General features: G+C 36.5%; 2 protein-coding genes across 12 annotated transcripts in view; both read right to left on the bottom strand.

Moving 5' to 3' along the window:
• farp1 (FERM, RhoGEF (ARHGEF) and pleckstrin domain protein 1 (chondrocyte-derived)) overlaps positions 1-17,830 on the bottom strand; it is a 145,136-nt gene extending 127,306 nt beyond the window's left edge. For all 10 annotated transcript variants that reach the window (XR_015476065.1, XR_015476066.1, XM_087236603.1 and 7 more), the window contains exon 1: positions 17,648-17,830. The gene's annotated coding sequence lies outside the window, so the exon portion shown is untranslated. The remainder of the gene's footprint in view (positions 1-17,647) is intronic.
• Positions 17,831-20,231: 2,401 nt separating this feature from the next.
• ipo5 (importin 5) overlaps positions 20,232-23,330 on the bottom strand; it is a 39,143-nt gene continuing 36,044 nt past the window's right edge. Inside the window, exons 25-26 of one of the 2 annotated variants that reach the window (XM_087236268.1) lie at positions 22,937-23,078; positions 20,232-21,192 (exon numbers count right to left, since the gene is read on the bottom strand). In XM_087236268.1, the coding sequence (XP_087092394.1) occupies positions 21,106-21,192; positions 22,937-23,078 (229 nt within the window). In that variant the 3' untranslated portion in view covers positions 20,232-21,105. The remainder of the gene's footprint in view (positions 21,193-22,936; positions 23,079-23,330) is intronic. The other variant, NM_001145604.2, reaches the window with a different exon arrangement.

Here is a 23,330-nt window from a genome sequence, read left to right as displayed (position 1 = left end):
CCTGTTACTTGCAACATATGCAGGTTTTGTTCACTAAAGTAGACGTGCGCGCGTCTATCATTAAGTAGAGCGCGCGCCTTCTCTGTGATAACAGCTCACGGTCAGCAGCTCACGTCACATGTGATTTCCCGATCGCGAAAACATCATTATATTAGAACAAAACTTACATTTTTAGGTGAATTACACCTTATAAATACAGTATGTGACTCGTTCAACATCATTTGGAGGTGTCCATGTCGCTGAGCAATGCATGTGAAACAATAAAAAGACTCGTGCAGCCGTCTTTTCTTCTCTACTGAATTTTAAAGTATGATTGACAGAATTGTAGAAATGCTGGATTAAGATCGTCTTGGGGGTGGAATCGAGATCGTGATCTTTTAACGATTAATTGTGCAGCTCTAACCTGAGGTGATCATTGTCATTGTAGTTTCAAGAGTTCACACTTAGCTGATGATTTACAAAGCTTATTTGGCATGCTGTCCTGGGAGAGAGCCCCGAGCTCAAGGGCTCATCGAGCCCGGGGCTTCCTCCCGTTGGCAGAGCAAGAAGGGAGCCCGAGCTCGGTGGATCTCAGAACTCCCCTGCTGCTGTAGCTAAGGGAACGTAAGGAATTAGACAAGCTTGATTGTTATGTATGTTGAATGTCTTTGGATGGTGGGAGGAAACCGGAGAACCCGGGGAAAACCCACGCGGACACGGGAAGGACATACAAACTCCCCACAGAAACACCCACCGGTCCTAAAGGACTAGGACTGGCAGTATTCTTGCTGTGTGGTTCGCAGTGCTAACCACTGGACCGCCGTGCCGCCCAATCACAGGTAAAGGAGGAGAATAGGGGAGGAGGGGGGTTTCTTCCAAACGAAGATAAAGTGAACTGAAAACTGAGGCTATTTATGGTGCCTTAGGGCTCATATGATTGGAAGATTAGTGATTAGCAAATACGAGACTGGCCGTGATAAATCATAAGCACGTGATCCTCTCGAAATTAGTTTAAGAATAAACTTCACTTATGCTGTTGTTTTGCAATAATTTAGAAAAACTAGACATGCTGTGGGTTGCCATTGAAGATGGTAATTCTTTATATCCTTTTATCGTGTGTTTTGGTGTCGCGGTGCATGTAGTTATGACGCTGTAGTGTGAGGCTGCACCAGAAACAGCTGGAATTTCAAGCTTGTGCTGCTCTGGAAAATGCCATGGATGATTTATGATTCCTGAAATGTGTATTTCTGCAGTAAACTCACTCTCACACACACATGCTCATGTTCTGCATGGCTGAGAATTATCCCCACAAACACTGTTAGTTATTATGAGCAGACCTCGGACAACCACTGGTGAAGGAGTGAAATGCATTAAACAAACAAGACATGTTTGGAAACACAATAGTAACTGCATAGCATTAAAAATAAAAGGCAAACAATTAAATGGAGAGAATGACTGCCTTTTGTCTCTGAGAAACCAAAATGTGGACATATAACAGACCTTATTATAGTAAAGGGATAGTTCACGCAAAAATAAAAAATTTGACTTGCGTAGGAGGAAAAACAAATACTCTGGAAGTCAATGGTCACAGGTTTCCATTCATTCATTCATTTTCTTTTCGGCTAAGTCTCTTAATTAATCCGGGGTCGCCACAGCGGAATGAACCACCAACTTATCCAGCACACGTTTCACGCAGCAAATGCCCTGCCAGCTGGGAAACACCCATACACACTCAAATACTAAGGACAATTTAGATTACTCAATTCCTCTGTAGAGTTCCTCTGTACTGTGTTTGGACTATGGGGGAAACCGGAGCACTTGGAGGAAACCCACGCAAACGCAGGGAGAACATGCAAACTCCACACAGAAATGCCAAATTACCCAGCTGAGGCTTGAACCAGTGACCTTCTTGCTGTGAGGTGACAGCACTACCTACTGCGCCACTGCATGCCTCTACAGGTTTCCAGTATTTTTCTAAATATCTTCTTTTACGTTTAGCAGAAGAAAGCATCTAATAATGGTTCATAAATAGTAACTGGTGAGTAAATTATGACAGAATTTTCATTTTTGGGTAAACTTCCCTTTAAACTTTCTCATAAAATGTTTCAGAGCTTCTTGCATTTATACATTCCTGAAATATGATGGATGCACTAATTAATAGTTAGTCCATAATGTCATAAAATAAAATATAATTAAATAAAAAAAATGAATAAAATCCAATATTAAAAGTGCAATAATTTGAAACATAAAAAATGCACAAAAATATTTAAAAAGTATGATGTAATATATTAAAGAAAATGCAATTCAAAATTAAATTTAAAAAGGCTATGCAACAGAATGCAATGCAATAAATGCAAAAAAATAAATAATAGAATGAATTAAATAAAACTAAATTCTTTAAAAGAAGTATAAGTGTAATGAAAAATCAACAAAATGTTTAATGCAATAAAATAAAAAGGAAACATGTAAAAGTAATAAAATTAATAGATAAAAAAAATAGATTAGATAAAAACCTAATGTTATAAAATCTAATAAACACAACATACAAATACAAAATGCAGTGCAATAACATGCAATAATGCAATTTTGTAAATATTATGCACTAAAAAAAAAATTAAATGCAGCAGATATCCAGATGGATGTGGGCATTCATAATCACCCTTTACCATCACACACAGTCAAAAAAAAAAAAAAGAGGAAAAAAAAAACGAAATCTAGTCAAATAAAACAGTACAATTTTCAAGATGTAAACTTATTTGACTTATTTATTTAAGAAAAAAAATAGATAAGATCGTAAATAAAATAAAATAAACCTAGAAATAAAATAAAATTTTAAATAAAATACAAAATACAAAAAATAAATAAATTAAAATTAACTTAAATTAATAAGTATTTTTTGGTTTATTAAATAAAATTTAAAAATACAAAATAAAATACAAAATAAAAAATAAAAAAATAAAATACAAAATAAAATTAAATAATAAAATAAAATACAATAAAATAAAATATATACAAATTGAAATAAAATACAAAATAAAATACAAAATTAAATTAAATATACTAAATTAAATACTAAATAAAAAAATAAATATAATAAAAAATTGAAATAAAATAAAAATTTGAAATAATATGAAAAATAAAATACAAAATAAAATTTTATAAAAATTTGCAATAAAATTAAAAATACTAAAAAAAAATCTAAATAAAATAAAACAAAATAAATAAAAACATTTTTAAATAAGTCAAATAAACAAAATGTTATAAAATGTAATTAACAAATAGTGCAATACAAATAAACAATGCAATAAAATGCAATGTAAACAATTATACACAATAAAAAACTAATATGCAGCCAGATATCCAGATGGACGTGAGAACGTGTCTCCATCAAACCCTTCAAAACTCAACAATGTCCTTAATACTGTTTTCACAGCTTAAAATCAAACAAAAGACCCTCCATCTCTCTCAGCGCTGTAAAACGCAGCGTTTATGGATTTAGAAAATCATTAGGAAGGCTTTAGCGGCACTAAATCCAGGGATTTGAACCTAAAGAATGAGATGGAGCTCTGGATTATAAGCTTGTGTTCTTCAACAATCAGGAAATACAGTACCATCTGAAGCACGTTCAAACACAACCTTTTTCCTCAATATATAATTACATTTATGAATCCCAACAATGACTGAAAGCATAAAAAATAAGAGGATTTATTAATTATATTAATTACAAGTGCAATTTATGAACAAAAACGGGTCAGGATTTTGGGATGCAAACTCAAAAATAAAAGCAAATTAATCCAAATATCAAGATGTAAAATCGGAGCTGTGATTTCTCCATTCTGAAAACGTCTACAACCCTCCAATAAAAAAGAAAAGGCAGCAACGAGTTGAAATGTTTAATTGTGTAGCGTAAACAAGCCTCCACACTCGACTAATGATGGGAGTAAAACTACAGAGCAGATTCCAGCCCTGATGGCTCCTCAGATCCAGACACTTTCATCTGATTCCCACAGAATTCCAGAGAGACGCGTCTGAACAGGTGGACCAGCACAAGAGGGTCTCCTGTGTTTACATCAGGCAATTGACTATCTTAGAGAACTGTATGTGCAGCACTTCATTTTACAACTCGACAGTAATGCAATTCAATGCAGTAGTAAAAATAAGTCAATATATCAAAAAGCACATTCATTCATTTGCTTTTCAGCTTAGTCCCTTTATTAATCAGAGGTCGCCACAGTGGAATGAACCGCCAACTTATCCATCATATGTTTTACGCAGCAGATGAACCTCCAGCTACAACCCATCACTGGGAAACACCCTTAAACACTCATTCACACACATACATTACGGTCAATTTAGTACATCAATTCCCCTATAGCGCATGTGTTTGGACTGTATGGAAAATTGGAGCACCCAGAGGAAACACACGACAACATGGGGAGAACATGCAAACTCCACACAGAAATGCCAACTGGCCCAACTGGGACTCAAACCAGCGACCTTATTGCTGTGAGGCAACAGTTCCAGTAAGTGTTGTTAGCTGAAAATAAACACTAATAATAGAAGATGAGAAAGGAAAATTGCAACAGCCAATAACGATGAGAATATCTGTCATTTGTTGTGTTTTAAAGTCTAAATGTTTGCTTCTTAAAACAGTTTTCATTTAATTAGCTCAGAAAAAAGATATATAACCTGTTCATATTAGTATGATCATTACATAAATAAAAAATAATAATGTATTTGCTGATAAAATAGCATTTTGCAAGTTATTGATATGATGAGAAATAACCCAAAACTCAACAAAAATATTGCATATAAAAAAATAATAATAATAAATTAACACATATTATATATATATATATATATATATATATATATATATATATATATATATATATATATATATATATATATATATATATATATATATATATATATATATATATATATATATTATACACATACACACACAAATAAAATATAAACTAAAAGTAAATAAATAAATTAAAAATTAAATCAAATATAAAAATTTAATAAAATATAAAATAAAAATGTAAAAAATATATAAAATAAAATATAATAGAAAAAATAAAAATACAATAAAATATAAATTATAAAATAAAATATAAAATAAAAATACAATAAAATAAAAAATATAAACATAAAATATAAAAAATAAATAAAATAAAATATATAAAAAACACAATAAAATATTAAATATTAAATTAAATCCAAAAAAAAAAATAAAATAAAATATAATTAATTTAAATAAAATAAAATAAAATAAAACCCAACAACAATATTGCACATCCCTTATTTTCCCAGTATCCTGCAGCCTTAAATGCTATTTATTTATATCAGACTGGGTAATAAGAAGGTATTATTCCTAAACCTACTCCTGAACCTGAACTTAAAGGGACATTTCACCTAAAACAGAAAATTCTGTCATCATTTATTTACTCTTTACTTGTTCCAAACCTGTTTGACTTAGTTTTGTCTGTTGAACACAAAAGCAAAAATTTTGGAGAAATCAGAAAATATGTAAATCTTTCAAATTTGCTTTACCTACTATGAAAGTCAATGGTTACCATTTTTAGCTTTTGTGTTCAACAGAAGAATCTCTTTAATGAGGATACAGCTCATCAATAGAGCTTATCAGACGTTTACAAGGCTTATCGGTGTATGTTCAGTGTAACAAACACACCACTGGAGCTTTCCTGAGATTAAAGACGAGGAGGAAAATCTCACTTTGATATTGATTCACTTCTATCTGGGGGATGGAGAGGACAGCGATATATAGATGATGAAAGATAATCACAGCGTTTTCTAATTGAAAGTTTAAAGGCCTAATAATTAAAACTGGCATTACAACAAATGTAGGGTGGCACGATGGCTTACTGGTTAAAAGGTTCGAGTCCCAGCTGGACCAGCTGTCATTTCTGTGTGGAGTTTGCATGTTCTCCCCGTGTTGGCGTGGGTTTCCCCCACAGTTCAAACACATGCGCTATAGGGGAATTGAATAAGCTAAATTGTCCGTAGTGTATGAGAGTGTGTGTATGGGTGTTTCCCCTTACTGGGTTGCAACTGGAAGGGCATCCATTGTTTAAAACATATGCTGGATTAGTTGCCGGTTCATTCCCCCGTGGTGACAACGGAAAATGAATAAATGAACATTAAATTAATTATATATGAATTAATTATGATATTAAATATAAAAAGGGGTCATCAATTGTGTTAATTGACCAATTGGGAATAGTTTGATCAGTGCTGCTAATCTCAAAATAGACCAATTTTAGCCAATTAATTGACCTGTATATATGTTTACCAGCTTATAATATTAATATATTGATCTAGCAAACCTGTCTGGCTCTTATACTAGATCAACAAGTTAATCAGAATTTGATATTCTCAAATAATGGTTATTACTTAATTCAGCAATATTTATTATAATAATAAGCCCAGTGAAGCTGTGATTTACAGTCAATTTAAAACAGCTTAGTAGTGCTGTAAATTCACTCACGGCTTTACATGGGTGTATTGCTTTTATAAAAAGGTTACTCGAAAAGGTTTCACAAAATAAGAGTTTCTTTGGCTCAATACTGATAGAGGAATTAGTGCCAAGCAACAGTCACAGGTGTATATTTGTAGAGTAGAGTATTTTTAAAACCGCTTTAAATGTGGCTCAACCAATCAGAATCAAGAACTGGAACTGCCCAATTTGTAAACAAGTCTTTTTTCTGCTAACACTTCTGCCAACAACCCACCAACTGGGCCTATCAAGCGACAATACAGTCAGGTATCGGTTAACAATGACTGACGAAGGTAACAGAGGCTTCACAGAAAGAACTAGAACAGGAATAATAGAGCCAGTAAACTGGAGAAGTGAGTGAGGGATGGAGAGAGCGCAGCAGGGCACGAACACTGCAATAAAGAGGCCCATTCTTCCCCGTCCCGGGCCAGAGTTACTGCTTACACACATTTCAACTCAATGAGGAATTAAGAAGCGGCTCCTCTGGGACATTTAATCCCCTTCACTGGCAGTTTCATTACCCACCGCTTCAGGAACCGCTGATTTACGTGTGGATATGTGCTGTTCAATCGTAACGCAGTGACATTACAGGGATAGTTCACTCAAAAATAAACATTCACTCAATTTGACTGGGTCAGTTTGTGACCCTGAAAAGCAAAACTGTGTAGGTGTGTTTAAAAAAATACTGAGGTTTATACATCACCCAAAAGCTGAATAAATAATACTTCCGATATGGATACCGATAACGATTTAGAGGCCGATAGTCAATATATTGGCAGTTATATATTAATAAACAGTTTTCAATATTTTCTGCATTGTTGCATAAACAAACCAATAAAAAAGCAAAAACAAGCCCTTGCAATATAAAACTGCTATTATGGTCTAGTGTCACATACTTTGAAGAATACTGGAAACCAGAAGCTATTGACATCCATAGAAAGAAAAATAAAACATGTTATGAAAGTCAATGGCTGCTTTTTCCAACATTCTTCAAAATATCTTCTTTACTGGTCAAAAATGGAAACTCACACAGGAATTTTTATGGATAGTTTATGGATAGTAAATCAACATTTACTCAATTTCGCAGGCTCAATTTGTGACCCTGAACAACAAAACCTCATGAGTTGTGTATTTTTACTGAGATTTATACAAGCTGAATGCACTGATATGGATTGTTTTACAGATAGTGACTGATAACCAATATCTCTTTAGTATTGGAGGCTGATAGCCGATATATCAGCTGATAAATATTAATATTATATATAATTTTTTCTGAATGTTCTGCATTGTTGCTAAAACAAAAGCAAACACCAAAATCTAGACACAATTAAAAAAGCAAAAATATGCCAACGCAATAAAAGGCTTTCATGGTCCAGGGTCACATTTTTTGAAGAATACTGGAAACCAGTAGCCACTGACATCCACAGAAAGAAAAAAAAAACATGTTATGCAAGTCAACCAATGCTTTTTTCCAACATTCTTCAAAATATTTTCTTTACTGTTCAAAAATAGAAACTCGCACAGGATTGTTTAGGGATAGTTCACTCAAAAATAAACATTTACTCAATTTTACAGGGTCAGTTTGTGACCCTGAACAACAAGACCTCATGTGTTTTTGATTTTTTTACAGAAATGTATATACATCACCCTGAAGCTGAATAAATAAGCTTTCTATTGAGGTATACTTCAGGTTTGCACCGATACAGAATTTTATGACTGATACCAATAACCGATAACTCTTTAGATTTGGAGGCTGATAGCCGATATATCAGCTGATAAATATTGATATTACATATATTTTTTCCTAAATGTTCTTCAGGGTTGCAAAACACCAAACTCTGAATACAATTAAATATGCAGAAATATGCCAACGCAATAAAAGGTTTTCATGGTCCAGGGTCACATTTTTTGAAGAATACTGGAAACCAGTAGCCACTGACATCCACAGAAAGAAAAAAAAAACATGTTATGCAAGTCAACCAATGCTTTTTTCCAACATTCTTCAAACTATCTTCTTTACTGAATTTACTCAATTTTACAGGGTCAGTTTGTGACCCTGAACAACAAGACCTCATACGTGTAGTTTTCACCTTTATTAGGACAGGACAGTGGAGATTTTATACACATGAAAGTGTGGGGAGCAGAGATCAGCAAAGGACATCAAGCCAGAAATCGAACTCAGGTCGCCGTGAGCAGAGCACCTTGGTGCAATGTGTCGATGCACATATTTAAGGTGTTGTATCTAAGGTTTTGACTCTTATAAAGCATAATAATAGTATAATACGTTTGCAGATATTTCAGGAACGTGCTCAGTGAACATTAGTGTTGGGCGATATACTAAATTTTCAGATCATCATATCATCATGGATACTCACATCGCCCCCCTGTGAGATCGTTGATACAGAATACTATCACATGGGGGCGCAGCAGTGTTATGTTTATTTATATATAATGTTTATTACTATAATTAAGCATACCAAAACATATTTAAGAGCCTTCGGCTGATTTTTTTAAACTTGCAAACACAAAGGGCAGGCCTGAATTTACAGCTACCATTTGATATTCCCAAATAATATCCTGCATCCCAATTTGCATACTTTTCATGCCAAATAGTATTGGAAAAAGAATTAGCATGTCCCAAACTGTGGTATGTTGAATATAGCATGCCAAAGGTCCCCAGCATGGTGTAACATAAGTAAACGAAGTCAGAATTTAACATTTTTGGGTGAACTATTCCTTTAACTACAGGAACAATGCCAATGCAAAGGGCAGGGCTGAACATACTGGCATGAAGAGCTCATTCAGAAAACCATTACAGGCCACTTACAGAGACATGATGAACACTCATTATCTTTCCTCCACCGTCTGCTATCTTTAGCTCAGCCATTTATAACAGCACATCTCAGAGAAAACTGCAGGAATTATTAAAGCAGCGGCAGGAGAGTTCCCTCTGTTGCCGGGTAGAGTTTGCATGTCGAGCTGGTTTAAAGGCACATGACATTTATTAACTCCAGCAGTTACTGGTTCAACAGGTTTTCTTTCTCACACCCCAGCTTCTGTTCGCTGATCTCAGAGCTGTTTTCATAAGCCTCAGAAGAACGCGTCGTCTTTCCCCAAAGAGAACAGACAAACATAAAGGCAAGATCACGTTCCCATCAATCCTGTCAGCTGCACTCTCATCTGCGCTCAACAGTCGACACACAATCTGTAGGGTGAAGATGGTGTACTACAAATCACCACTGGAGTATCTCTGTCTATTATTTAAAAGCTGTTCAGTTCCTGCATATGAAGGGAAGAAGACTGTTGTTGCTATCTGGATGATTGACAGGACATTCTGGTGGTTGTCAGGGTGTTGCTATGCAGCTGTTCTAATGGTATAAAGTCATGAGTAGCTAGACATGACTCTACTGGGGTTGTCAGGGCATTGTCAGTTACTAGGGTGTTACTATGTGGTTTCTATGGCCTGCGGAATGATTGACAGGACATTCTGGTGGTTGTCAGGGTGTTGCTATGCAGCTGTTCTAGTGGTATAAAGTCATGAGTAGCTAGACTAAATAAGCTGCTAAGATGTTACTAGGGTGTTGCCGTGTGGCTTCTATGACATTCTAAATGATTGACAGGACATTCTGGTATTAGTCAGGGTGTTGCTATGCAGATGTTCTGATGTTCTAATGGTAATAAAGAGGTTGCTAGGTAGTAGCTTGACATGGATGTACTAGTGGTTGTCAGGGCATTGCTAAGATGCAACATAGATATAAATACTCTGCTACGAAGTCACTAGGGTGTTGCTATGTGTTTTTTATGGCAATATGAATGATTAATAGGACATTCTGGTGGCTGCCAGGGTGCTGCTAAGCAGATGTTCTAACATTATTAAAGAGGTTGCTAGGCTGTAGCTAGACATGGATATCCTGGTGGTCGTCAGGGTGCTGCTAAGGTACACAACGTGGGTTTAAATATTCGGATAAGAAGTTACTAGGGTGTTGCTATGTGGTTTCTATGGCATTCTGAATGATTGACAAGACATTCTGGTGGTTGTCAGGGTGTTGCTATGTAGCTGTTCTAATGATAATAAAGAGGTTGCTAGGCTGTAGCTAGACATGAATGTACTGGTGGTTGTCAGGGCATTGCTAGGGTACACAATGTGGTTTAAACATGCTGCTAAGATGTTACTAGGGTATTGCTATGTGGTTTCTATGACATGCTAAATGATTGACAGGACATTCTGGTGGTTGTCCGGGTGTTGCTTTGCAGATGTTCTGATGTTCGGTATTAAAGAGGTTGCTAGACTGTAGCTAGACATGAATTTACTGGTGGTTGTCAAGGTGTTGCTAAGATACACACAGTAGTTTAAATGTGCTGCTAAGAAGTTACTAGGGTGTTGCTATATGGTTTGTATGACATTCTAAATGATTGACAGGAGGACATTCTGGTAGTAGTCAGGGTGTTGCTAGGCTGTAATAAGACATAGATGTACTGGTGGTTGTCAGGGCGTTACTAAGGCATTCATCATGGTTTTAAACATGCTACAAAGAGGTTTCTAGGGTGTTGCTATGTGGTTGCTATGGAATTACAAATGATTGACAGGACATTATGATGGTTGTCAGGGTGTTGCCGTGTTTTGAGTGCCATGAATTGAACTGAATTGAATTGTTGTCAGGGGGTTGCCAAGTGGAACCCTTTCCCTTAGTGGGAAAACAGCAATTGACTCTGATTGGACAAAAGAATGATCACTGGATACTTTTAATTCTTATTGGGCAAATTTTGAGTTGTCATTGAGCTGGAAAGTTTTCTTGGATGTTAGAGCATTGATCGGTTGTTGCTAAGGCGTTACTATGCACTCCTATCTGCTATTCAATGCAACTGTCCATTATAAAAGCCTGGTGTTGTGATGTGTGACAGCTCCTCTTGCTGTAATTGGCCATTAGCAGGAAGAGTCTCCAGCAAACCTGTCAGGCTGAGCGCTGATAAATGAGCGAAAGGGAAAGCTCTGCCAGTGGAAAGTTTTTCTGTAAAGGAAGCACAAAGTAGGAAGCATGCGAACACAGAAGGAAGGTCACACAGAGATAAACAACTCGTCTCAGTGAAGAAACAGGAACTACTTCTCCAGCCAAAGCCATTGTCTCATTGAAGCCGAAAGTGCAAACCAACTCAAATTTGACTCAGCTTCTGTTTCATGGCTTTAAACTCAACCATAAACTCACTATATATCATGTCAGCAATGACATCACGACGTTTATAGGATTACAGCTCACCAGGCACCACAGTTGCATTATGTAAAATGCAAATGTGATCATGCTTTTAAGGCCTGGGACTGTGTAAACAATTCAGAGTTTACACCATGCAGACATTTATATTTAAAGGAGGCAGATAAATATTAAATGTGCTGTATGATGGTTTTTGACTCTATTAAAGCATAAAAACACCATCATATGTTTGCAGGTATTTCAGTTACATGCTCAGTGAACATTGTTGTTCATCTGAAAAACAATGCTGAAGTTAGATGTTCTGCTTTGAAAATGAGTGATACGTGCTGGAACGTCTGTCTTTGTTTTGGTCTCTTTAACCTGCCCAATGCCAGTTTAGCCAATTATATTTCAGCTCCCCGGTTGCTTTCATGGAAAACAGCGCATTTCATTCATTCAATCGGGAAGACTCTCAAAGCATGTGACCAAAAATGCGACTTCCGGTGGACAGTAACAGTCCCGAAATGAGCCCCAGATTCAGAGTTCCACATGAGGTGGTTATTAATTAGCAAATAATATAAATATTACGAGTTTAAACATTAGGTGAGCAGGTTACATTGTAACCCTGTAGAGGTGTGAACCTATGCTGGTCTCACAGTTCGGTTACGATCGTCATGCCATCGATTCGGTTCAATTCGATATCTCGGTGCATTGATGATGCTTTCCATACACAGTGTTATATTTTGGGGGGAGGCTATAACAAGCTGTCTGTATAAACACGCAGACACACAGCACCACACTGTCTCTCATTCACACATATATACAAACATAGACAGCACCAAACAAACAAACAACACACACACACTTAAGCCCTCGCAATATGCGTTTAGCCGGGAGAGCTCGCAATGAGCGGAGCAAAAAAAAAAAAACACAGAAAAAAAAGGCACTTTTCCGATGGTCCCATATTGAGGGCTCCGCTCCGCGCAAGCTTTCCCGGCTAAACTCATATTGCGAGGGCTTAAACGGAGCAGTGCTCGTAATGTCGAGCGAAAAAAAGAGAGAAAAAGACAGCAGTGAAACATAACCAGCTTTGTCTATTTGTAGGAAACACACTTTAGATGTTTTTAGGGTAAGAAGTTTTTGAGTTATTGCCGTCTGTAACTGAATGTTTCAGGAATATCGAAAACAAAACCAACTGAACCGCGCTTAATTCTGGCGCTCCCCTGGATGTACAGCGCCCTTAGCTTTTGCCTATACTGCCTATTCCACGGGCCGGCCCTGAGTTGGCTCCTGAGTGTTGTAAATACCCGCGCTCACCTCCCTCGCAACAGAGCGCATAGAAGATAAATGACATCAGTACATAATAACCGTTATGATTATTACTAAACCGATACTGAATTATCCGCGTCTGCATCATGGTGCACAGAATAAACAATTAATTTTGACACCCCTAACCTGAGGTGATCCGTTTATCCTGCTGTTCATAATAAAAGTCATTTCTAAAATAGAAATTTCAGGTGTTGGTTAGGACAAAAACTCTTTTTAATATGATAAATATTCCTTTTTATCGAGTGCTGTTGTTTTAAGTTAGAAAACGGTTAAAATCTGCCGTAAATTAGCCCTTAGGCTCGATAGTCAGGCACACTCATGTCAATCTGGCAACCTGCGCTTGCATGGACTCGTCAGAGGCGGCGGGGAGTGAAAATGTGTTTTGATCCAGAAATGCAATACCTAGTTCAACCACTGGGGGTCAAACTTACATACAGCACCTTTAATTATTACATTTACGCACTTGAATACTCAAATCCCCCAGACATCAACATAGAACTGTTGATTTCATTTATGTATTTGCCTTATTATTTTCTATCTAGTAATTGATTAGATTTTATGTAGATGGCTGCACTCCAAAATCATAATTCATTTCCATTTAAAGATTATGAGAAAAAAATGTAATCAAATTTTATTCATGCAATACATAATCGCAGAACAATTCAGCATCGCAATGTCAGATTTTTACAAAACTCAAACTGATAAGAAAGTCAACAATTGAGCACAGGCCCATTTCAAAGGACGTGCATTGTAAAGCAGAGTCATGTTGCTTTCCCAAACAGTTGCTTTATTTGAACACCCTCATGCGAACATCTTTCTTCTCTTTCATCTTATGCAAACACACACACACACAAACACACACACACTACAGAAACCAAGCAGAGCACAATACGGGTTGATTCCCAGTCTCACGCTCACTGAGCTAGTTAACCTGCCTTTCAACAGGATGAAAGTTCCCAGAGACGTGTTCAGCGAGGCGCACGGCGGCAAACAGAGGCTTCAGTGTGAGACCGGCTCAACATACACATCTGAACGCATGGATCAACACTGCTGGTCCAGGGCATCATGGGAAGTGTGCTCGTAAAAATCACTGAACTGACTTACTGCTTTCATTATGTGGCTTAAGTACTAGTGTATGCACAGGCACACAATACTGAAAATCAGTAATAAAGTGGAGCTAATATGCGAAAAAAAACTTTAATATATAAGAATGAGTGAATACAGTCAGCACCTAATGGTTAAACGAGTATTAATTGTATGTTTTTATAATCACAAATGGTCAAAACAGTCTGCAGAAACACTTTGATTGACATTCTCCCTTTGTATGTGTCATTAAAGGGGACAAGCCCCACCCACTAGTGATCATCTCTACCTAATTAGCATAGAATGTCAGTCTTGTTTTTGAATCTGCCACTATGCTGGCACACAGGCATTTGTAGCTCTGCCCAATTTTGAAAAAGAGCACATCTCATTTGCATTTAATACTCATTTGTACTCGCACTATGTAGAGTTGCCTTGAACCAGGCCAAAGATCTGAATTGAATGAGTTGAATTGGCTGTAGTGTATGAGTGTTTGTGTGTGAATGAGTGTGTATGGGTGTTTTCCTGTACTGGGTAGCAGCTGGAAGGCAATCCACTGCGTAAAACATATGCTGGATAAGTTGGCGGTTCATTCCACTGTGGCAACCCCTGATAAATAAAGAGACTAAGCCGAAGGAAAATGAATAAATGAATTTACTAAAAGTCATTTTAGAGTTCCTGCTAAAATATTTAGACAAGTGCTGTTACTTTACCATGTTTTTTGCTCCTCATGACCTGATAGAAACCACTCAATACCATCTTCACCACCCAAATGTTTTAGTCAAGAAAACTGATGCTATTACTGGATTATTTCATTATGTCAATAAAACAAATATATTTGTAAGTTTTATTCTGTAAATAACTTACATCAAAGTTTTCAGACAGTTTATTTTCAGTTTTATTTTCATTTACTCACTTGTTTCAAACCTGTTTGAGTTTCTGTTGAACACAGAGGAAGATATTCGGAAGAATGTGGGAAAAAACAGCCATTGTTTTCATAGTATTTTCAGTTCCTACATTGTTCTGAATATCTGCTTTTGTGTTGATTAATTTTCCTTCAGCTTAGTCTCTATTTCGGATGAACCACCAACTATTCCAGCACATGTTTTACACAGCGGACGCCCTTCCAGTCACAACAGAGTACTGGGAAACACCCACACGCACTCATTCACTGTGGTCAATTCAGTTCATCCAATTCACCTATGGGCGAAGCAAGAAGGTCACTGGGTCGCTGGTTCGATCCTCTGCTCAGTTGGCGTTTCTGTGTGGAGTTTGCATGTTCTCCCTGCATTCGCGTGGGTTTCCCCCGGGTGCTCAGTTTCCACCACAATCCAAACACATGCGGTACAGGTGAAATGGGTTGGCTAAATTGTCCGTAGTGTATGAGTGTGTGTGTGAATGAGTGTTTGTGGATGTTTCCCAGAGATGGGTTGCGGCTGGAAGGGCATCCGCTGCGTAAAAACTTGTTGGATAAGTTGGCGGTTCATTCCGCTGTGGCGAACCCGGATTAATAAAGGGACTAAGCCGACAAGAAGATTAATTAATTCATTCCCCTGTACCGCATGTGTTTAGACTGTGGGGGAACACCCGGAGCACCCGGAAGAAACCAACAGCAATACGGGGAGAACATGCAAACTCCAAACAGAAATGCCAACTGACCCAGCTGGAACTCGAACCAGTGTCCTTCTTGTTGTGAGGCCACAGTGCTAACCACAGAGCCACCGTGCCGCATTTAACAGATTAAAAATCATGTAAATGTAGAATAATTCATGTTAATTTTTAGATGAACTCTCTAATGTTAATAAAATCACGTTGGTACATGCAAATACCACAATTAGACATGTTAAACCCGTATAATAACACCTGTGTAAACTAAAATAGATGAAATGTCCTAAAAACTTCTCCCTCTATATAAAGCAGACGACAGCAGTGTCATATTTTCACAGTAATATCAGCAAATCTGGCCACGAATGTCTATAATATTGGCATGAAATCACATTTCCCAAAATCATTTAGGCAGAAATCGTGATTACCAAGGTCAATTTGCTAAAAGACTTGCAAAATCCGTGCTGAGGCGTATGCTTACAGTAGACCAGCGGATGTAGGTTAGTCGAGTAAATCCCTGAGGTTCAGATGTTAGTAGGTTAAGCTGCATTGACTGTGTGTATGTGTGTGTGCGTGTGTGTGTGTTAGCCGAATCAAGAATTCATGTGACAGGGAAAGTCCATAACACCCAGACGACTACCTGCACACTCTTAAAATGCATGGCTGCAGCAATTATGAAGTGAAGGTGAAAAATTCATGCAGGAAGAGATGAATATTAATGCTTCAGTCACTCGGTTCTGGGATATTAGATTAGATTGGATTCAGCTTTATTGTCATTACACATGTACAATGCAATGAAATGCAGTTTAGGTCTAACCAGGAGTGCAATAAAAGCAAGTGCAGCATACAGATATATAAAATATTGAGGTAAAGTTGGTTTTAAATTTGCACATTCGTTCATTTAACTGTCTCTATATAGTTTACCATGCTAATTTGAATATTCGGTCAGAATTTGCAAGCAAGTATGACTTAAAAACAACATTAGCACTATCTAATAGACTGTAAACACTGCTGAACTTTGATAATCACTGGCTGCAAATATGATTTTGTTATTCAGAATTGGCAAAGAATACTTTTCTGAAATTATATTATTAAGGAGAATGTCTGAATCTCAGAATATGAGACCAACTTTACCTCTATATATAAAATAAAGTACAGTTATAGAAAAATGATGGTGATATATACAGATAGACGTACTTTAAACATTATATACAGGTTGTATTAGCTATGAACAGAGATTTACAATAGATGAATATATGTGCAGGGTGCTATTAATAATCAGAAGTGTGCACATATATATATATATATATATATATATATATATATATATATATATATATATATATATATATATATATATATATATATATATATATATATATACACACACATGTATATACATATATTACAAATGTATATACAGTGGGTATGTACAATTCAAGATGAATGTTCAATGTAGTATGATCAATTCAGAATTATTATACACTTCTGTAGGGTTATGAAATCCAATGTGACCTTTTTCTGTGACTATATAGTGTATTGCTATGTAATAACTCCCAAATACAAGTCTAAAAACGTGGTTTTACTATATTACACAAAACTACTATGTTGTTGGTCATGAGCCAGAGCATTCCTTGGAGAGCCATTTAAATAAACTCCAGGCGTTATTCAATGATAGTCTTACAGCACTTTCAGTGTGATCGACGAAACGTGGTTTTACCATAGTATCTGTGGAGTTATGCAGAAAGCGCTACAGTGATGATGCGCTACCGCAATAATGTTTGATGTTCAGAAGATCTGACGCGTGGCAGCGGCGGCGGCTCGATTGATTAAACCCTGCAACCATGGAAACCGCTGCAATGTATCAACTGGTCGAGTGATCTGCGCGAAGATTAATAACTCCCATTAGCACCACAGTCAATAAAATGAAGCCGAAGCTTACCTTTAAAAGCTGAATGAGCACTCGCTGTGAGCTGATATGTCCGCGAGGGTGTCTTTAAATGATATTCCGCTGGAAAAAAACGCGCGGCGCGGCGGCTGAAGTGGCGTGAAACGGGTTTTTCGGCGCTTATTCGCGGATAGCGCGGAAAGCCACCGTCTTCCCGGACGCCATGACTGTAGGACTGATCCCGAACTGATTTCATACAATAAAACACCGCCTCCAGCCTCCAACACCCGCACTACAGGGAGAAAGAGAAAAACCGCGAGGAAAACAGCGACCCCTGGCGGAGGAGCACTGCCACCATGACAAAATACTGTAGTCATTTTTAGTAAAATACTATTTTTTAAACCATACTATAGTAAAGCGAATTATTGTATTGACAACTATTTGTTCATGAATGATTTAGCATACTCTAGTATTAGCCTTTGTTGTTGTTATGTCGTTTTCATCCACTCTGAGGTGATTTTGAGGCTTAATTTGGCCACACATTTTTCTTGGTTTCAGCATATGGAATGATTATTGGTGACAAATCTTATTTTGACAGGTATTTTTGACAGAAAATGCTTTGAAATTTGTCAAAAATTCAACAATACAGCAAATGTACTACACTTTAATGCTACATCCGTAGCAGTCTTTGCCCCATTGACTTCCATTATAATGACTTCTTTGATTGCAAAGACCTGACACTATATAATCATGCTTTCCTTATTGTTGCAGAAATGGAGACTCATCAGAGCAGGCAACGTTTCTCCAATCTTCTATTGTCCAGTTTTGGTGAGCCTGTGTGAATTGTAGCCTCAGTTTCCTGTTCTTAGCTGACAGGCGCGGCACCCGGTGTGGTCTTCTGCTGCTGTAGCCCATCCGCCTCAAGGTTGGACGTGTTGTGTGTTCAGAGATGCTCTTCTGCAGAGCTCGGTTGTAACGAGTGCTTATTTGAGTTACTGTTGCCTTTCTATCAGCTGGAACCAGTCTGGCCATTCTCCTCTGGCATCAACAAGGCATTTGCACCAACAGAACTGTCACCCACTGGATATTTTCTTCTTTCAGACGTTTCTCTGTAAACCCTAGAGATGGTTGGGCGTGAAAATTCCAGTAGATCTGCAGTTTCTGAAATACTCAGAGCAGCCCGTCTGGCACCAACAGCCAGGCCATGTTTAAAGTCACATAAATCACCTTTCTTCCCCATTCTGATGCTTGGTTTGAACTGCAGCAGATCGTCTTGACCATGCCTACATGCTTAAATGCATTGAGTTGCTGCCATGTGATTGGCTGATTAGAAATTTGCATTAATATGCAGTTGGACTTTAATTAGCCGGTGAGTACCTCTTGCCACTGTATTTAACTACTATAAAACAAACTATTTCTCGTAAAAAGTTAATCAGATGTAAAATTTATTTGGTATATAGAATAGAACTTTCCAAACAAATAATGAATATTATGTAAACAATTTTTAGCATTTAAAGCATTACGATTGACAGGTTTAGTAGTTATAAGTGATGCCAGAAAAGAATAAATTGTTAAAGACTACATTTTTATTGTTCCCCCTACTTTCACCAACATCAAATGCATATATTAATACACTGGTAAACCCAACAGTCAGCGTTATGAAATGAAGAGTGTAGCGAAGTTAAGCGAACTCAAAATTGACTGAAAGTTAATTTAGTAACGCTTTACAATAAGGTTCATTAGTTAATGCATTTATTAACATGAACTAATCATGAACAACACATGTACAGCATTTATTAATCATAATTGAACATTTACTAATGCATTAATAACATCCAAGTCCATGCTTGTTAACATTAGTTAATGCACCATGAGTTAACATGAACTAACAATAACTACTGTATTTTCATTAACTATTGTTAACTAACATGAACAAATACAGTAGAAAATGTATTGTTCATTGTTTGTTCATGTTAAGAAATTCATTAACTAATAAACCTTATTGTAAAGTGTGACCATTAATTCTACTCATTTAAAAAGAGTTATAAACTTAGTGTTGAGGGTAATAGGTTCATTAAATACCTCATTACTTTAACTTAAATGGAGCAAGTTGACAGTAATCATAGATTAGTTTAACTCAAATGGTTTGTAGCCATCAGTTTCCCTTAAATGGTTTGAGTTGCCTTAACTCATTGGGTTTTACGGTACTCGGTTGGTTTGAGTTCTCTTCATCTATTGGGTTTAACTGTGCTCAAACTGCTTTAACTCAAATGGATTGAGTTCACAGCACTCATTAGGATTAGATTTTGAACAAATGGTTTGAGTTGTCTTAACTTGCTTGGTTTTACAATACTCCGTTGGTTTGAGTTCTCTTCATCTATTGGGTTTTACTGTGCTCAAACTGCTTTAACTCAAATGGATTAAGTTCACAGTACTCAATAGGATTAGTGTTTGAACTTAGTTTGTTGAAATCAGTTTCCTCAAGTGGTGTGAGTTACCTTAAACATACTGGGTTTTACAGTGTAGAACAGCAGTGATCGTTTTGACATGCACGATTATCCACTATGGAGCTATAAGAAACCCAATCTAAACTGAACCAAACCGGACTGACGCCGACAGCAATGAAACAGACACAAGGTTCATCATGTCTTGCAGCTTTAATACTGAAAGTGTTGTAAAATGATTAACCAGGATAGATTGCATATCATACAAATGTTCGATGGACACGTGACAAACCGTCAGCCAAACCAAACGGCTTCAGACTTGCGCATTTCCTTCATATGAGAAGCCCTGAACCCAGAGTCGCTGTTTTATTCATGTTTGTGTATTTCTTTGCATGGATTAAGAGAGCCAATGACAGACACTGTTAGGACATCATCATCATCAGCGGAGGAGCAAACGATGCCCGATTCTCCCAAACATCAGCACCAGCCATCAGGACCGGTGCCGAAGAGAAAACAAAAAGCCGAAAGAACAAAACAAAAACAAACTAAAGTCGACCGCAGCATCATCGCTCTGCTGCAGTAGAGCTCAACCAACACCAGTCCATTCAGTCCGATCCGGGGGAGAGGACAGCCGGATACAGCCCTAAATCAGCTTGGGCTTGGGTCGACACACACACACACGCTCGCACACACACAGAGTTGTGACAAAACAACTATAACTGATCTCGTTAGGGAGAAAAGCACAATTTCTACACCAGAAATTCTGAAGATCTACAATGGATGATGGTTAAGATTCATTTCATACCCCTAAACCCCCCCCCCCACGTCCACTCAAGATGAGGCTTCTCGGCCCTTTTTATTTTCAGGATACACACACGCGCACGCAAATGCATTCCTCGATGTTAAAGACGTGGAGATCTCAGGTCCAGCGGCTCAGAGTCACATGACGGTTCTTTGCTCAAAACAGGGAAAGGGCCAAAAGTCTAGATGTGGGGATCGAGGTGCAGAGTTTGTTTAATCCTCATAGATGGGCTGTTTGTTTATCAGGGTTAAGGCTTCGCTCGATTCTCAGGCCGTGTTCAGGAGATCCTGGATGGCCTTCTGCTGCGTCTCGTTCAGCGCTGACACACACTGCGTCCACAGGCCTCCAGAAACCTGCAAACACACAACGGAAATACACACTTGAGTGCAAATTCAGCTTGAGTTTACATAGTGGCAACTGGTGAACCTTTCAAAACAAATGCTGTATGGAAATTAAATTATCAGCTGTCCTTTAAAATTAATCTAAATATTTCCTAAGTGGTGTGTAGAAGAGCAGGGATTTCCTATTATGCTTTTCTTTCAGTTCGATTTATTAAAATGAATAGTGTAAAAAGGTTAATAACAGATTTTTATTATTTGTTTTTTTTTTTAAATTAGGATTTTTTTGTGATATGGATGGATAAACCACATTAAAAAAAAAAAATAATAAAAACTTTAGATTTATTTATGTGGTCTGTAACCATCCATCCCACACAATATGAATAAATAAAAAATAAATAAATATGAATAAAAAATAAATAAATAAACAAAAAAATTATATTAAAAGTTTGAGGTGTATATACATCTATCGCACAAAAAAATTAAAAAATAAAAAAATATTTAAAAAATAAACAAAATTAGAATCTATTTTATGTGGTCTTTATCCATATCACACAAAAAGTAATAAATAAAAAAAAATTATCAAAAATTAAAAATAAATAAATTCTGAAAAAAAAAAAGTTTGTGGTTTATATCCACCCATCCCATAAAAAAATAAATAAATCAAACAAACAAATAAAATCTAGTTTACGTAGTCTATATTCATCCATCCCACAAAAAATAAGTAAATAAAAAAAAGTTATAAAAATAAACTAAATCAAATAAATAAAACTAACAAAATTCTTATAAGTGTGTGGTCTATATCCAAGCAAAAAATAAATAAAATAAATACAATAAAAAAAATAAAATAAATTTAAAAAAAAAACCTAAAGTTTGTGGTCTATATGAATCCCACAAAAATAAATATATAAAAGTAAAAAATAAACAAAAATAATTAACAATAAAAAACACTATAAATGACATGCCCAGAAATGTTCTTTCATATGTGTTCATATTTCTTAAATTTAAAACATCAAGGCAAATATTCAATTAAAACGTAGAATTTAAATTATAAATTAATTACAACTAAATAACCCCTGAAACTAATAACAATTTCAACTTTTTTTTAAATCTCTAAAAAAGCAAAAATGTCAACATGTTTAAAGAGTTTTAACTCACAACGCTGTTATTCAGGTTTCTGTCTGTAGTTTGACACCACCATATAAATGATTAAGTATAATATATAACCGATTTGTTCGCCTCAACACTCCACAACACGCATGTTCATATAATGGCTGAATTACAATAGGAAAAAAAGAAAGCCCACAGATTTGTGGTCTTGTGGCAGTATTTAGAGCGATCACATCCTGAGCAAATGGTGAGCATCTGTAGAATGGGGACGCGTGAGAAATGCTATGTTAATGAAGTTGACACCCCATTGTCTGAGATAATCTTCAGAGCACAGCTGAGAAAGCAGGAGCAACTTTATTTACATTAAGAGTAAACAAACAGTAGAAGACGCTTGAGCTCAGGATGACCAGGAGTTCATTCACACTCCACTGAATTACTCCTGTATCTACAGTCACTGCTACACTAACAACAGACATCCTCATTTCATCTTGCTGTAAACGCATGCATGGTTTAAAACTGAAACTGTATGCTTAATTTAAATATTCATAATTTATGCAAACAGTATGGATAGATAGTATGTAAATACAAAATAATATGCGATTTTGCATAGCTTATATTAATTAATACACGACAACCAAATGAAACTCACTTGTACTTGGCGAATGACGTTGGCCAGTCGTTTGCTGCATCCGTCTTCACCTTTAACTGATTCATTCGCAACACCGTCAGCAATAATGGCGAAAATCTTGGGAAGGTTTGTATTATCGGGTCCCAGGACGATAGGATTGTTACTGCAGGAGGAAACAAAAGACATTAAAACACAAACTGCACACTTAAAGTACACACAGAAACCCTAACCATATTGATTTTGTTAGCTTACATAGCTAGTTGTGCTCAACAATTCACCTTTGCATATCATTAAGAACAGAAAATTCTCAGATTAAGTCTGTCTGAGGTATTGGGTGTGGCTAACACTTAACCACACCCCTGCAGCTGTCACTATGACGAACAGAAAGGGTGAGGAGGAGGAGTCTGTTAGATTG

This window comes from Danio rerio, chromosome 1 (genome assembly GCF_052040795.2).
Source record: "Danio rerio strain M-AB ecotype USA chromosome 1, GRCz13ab, whole genome shotgun sequence".
Taxonomy (NCBI): domain Eukaryota; kingdom Metazoa; phylum Chordata; class Actinopteri; order Cypriniformes; family Danionidae; genus Danio; species Danio rerio.
The sequence above is the reverse complement of the archived record's forward strand: the minus strand, read 5'-3'. Positions and strand labels throughout refer to the sequence as shown.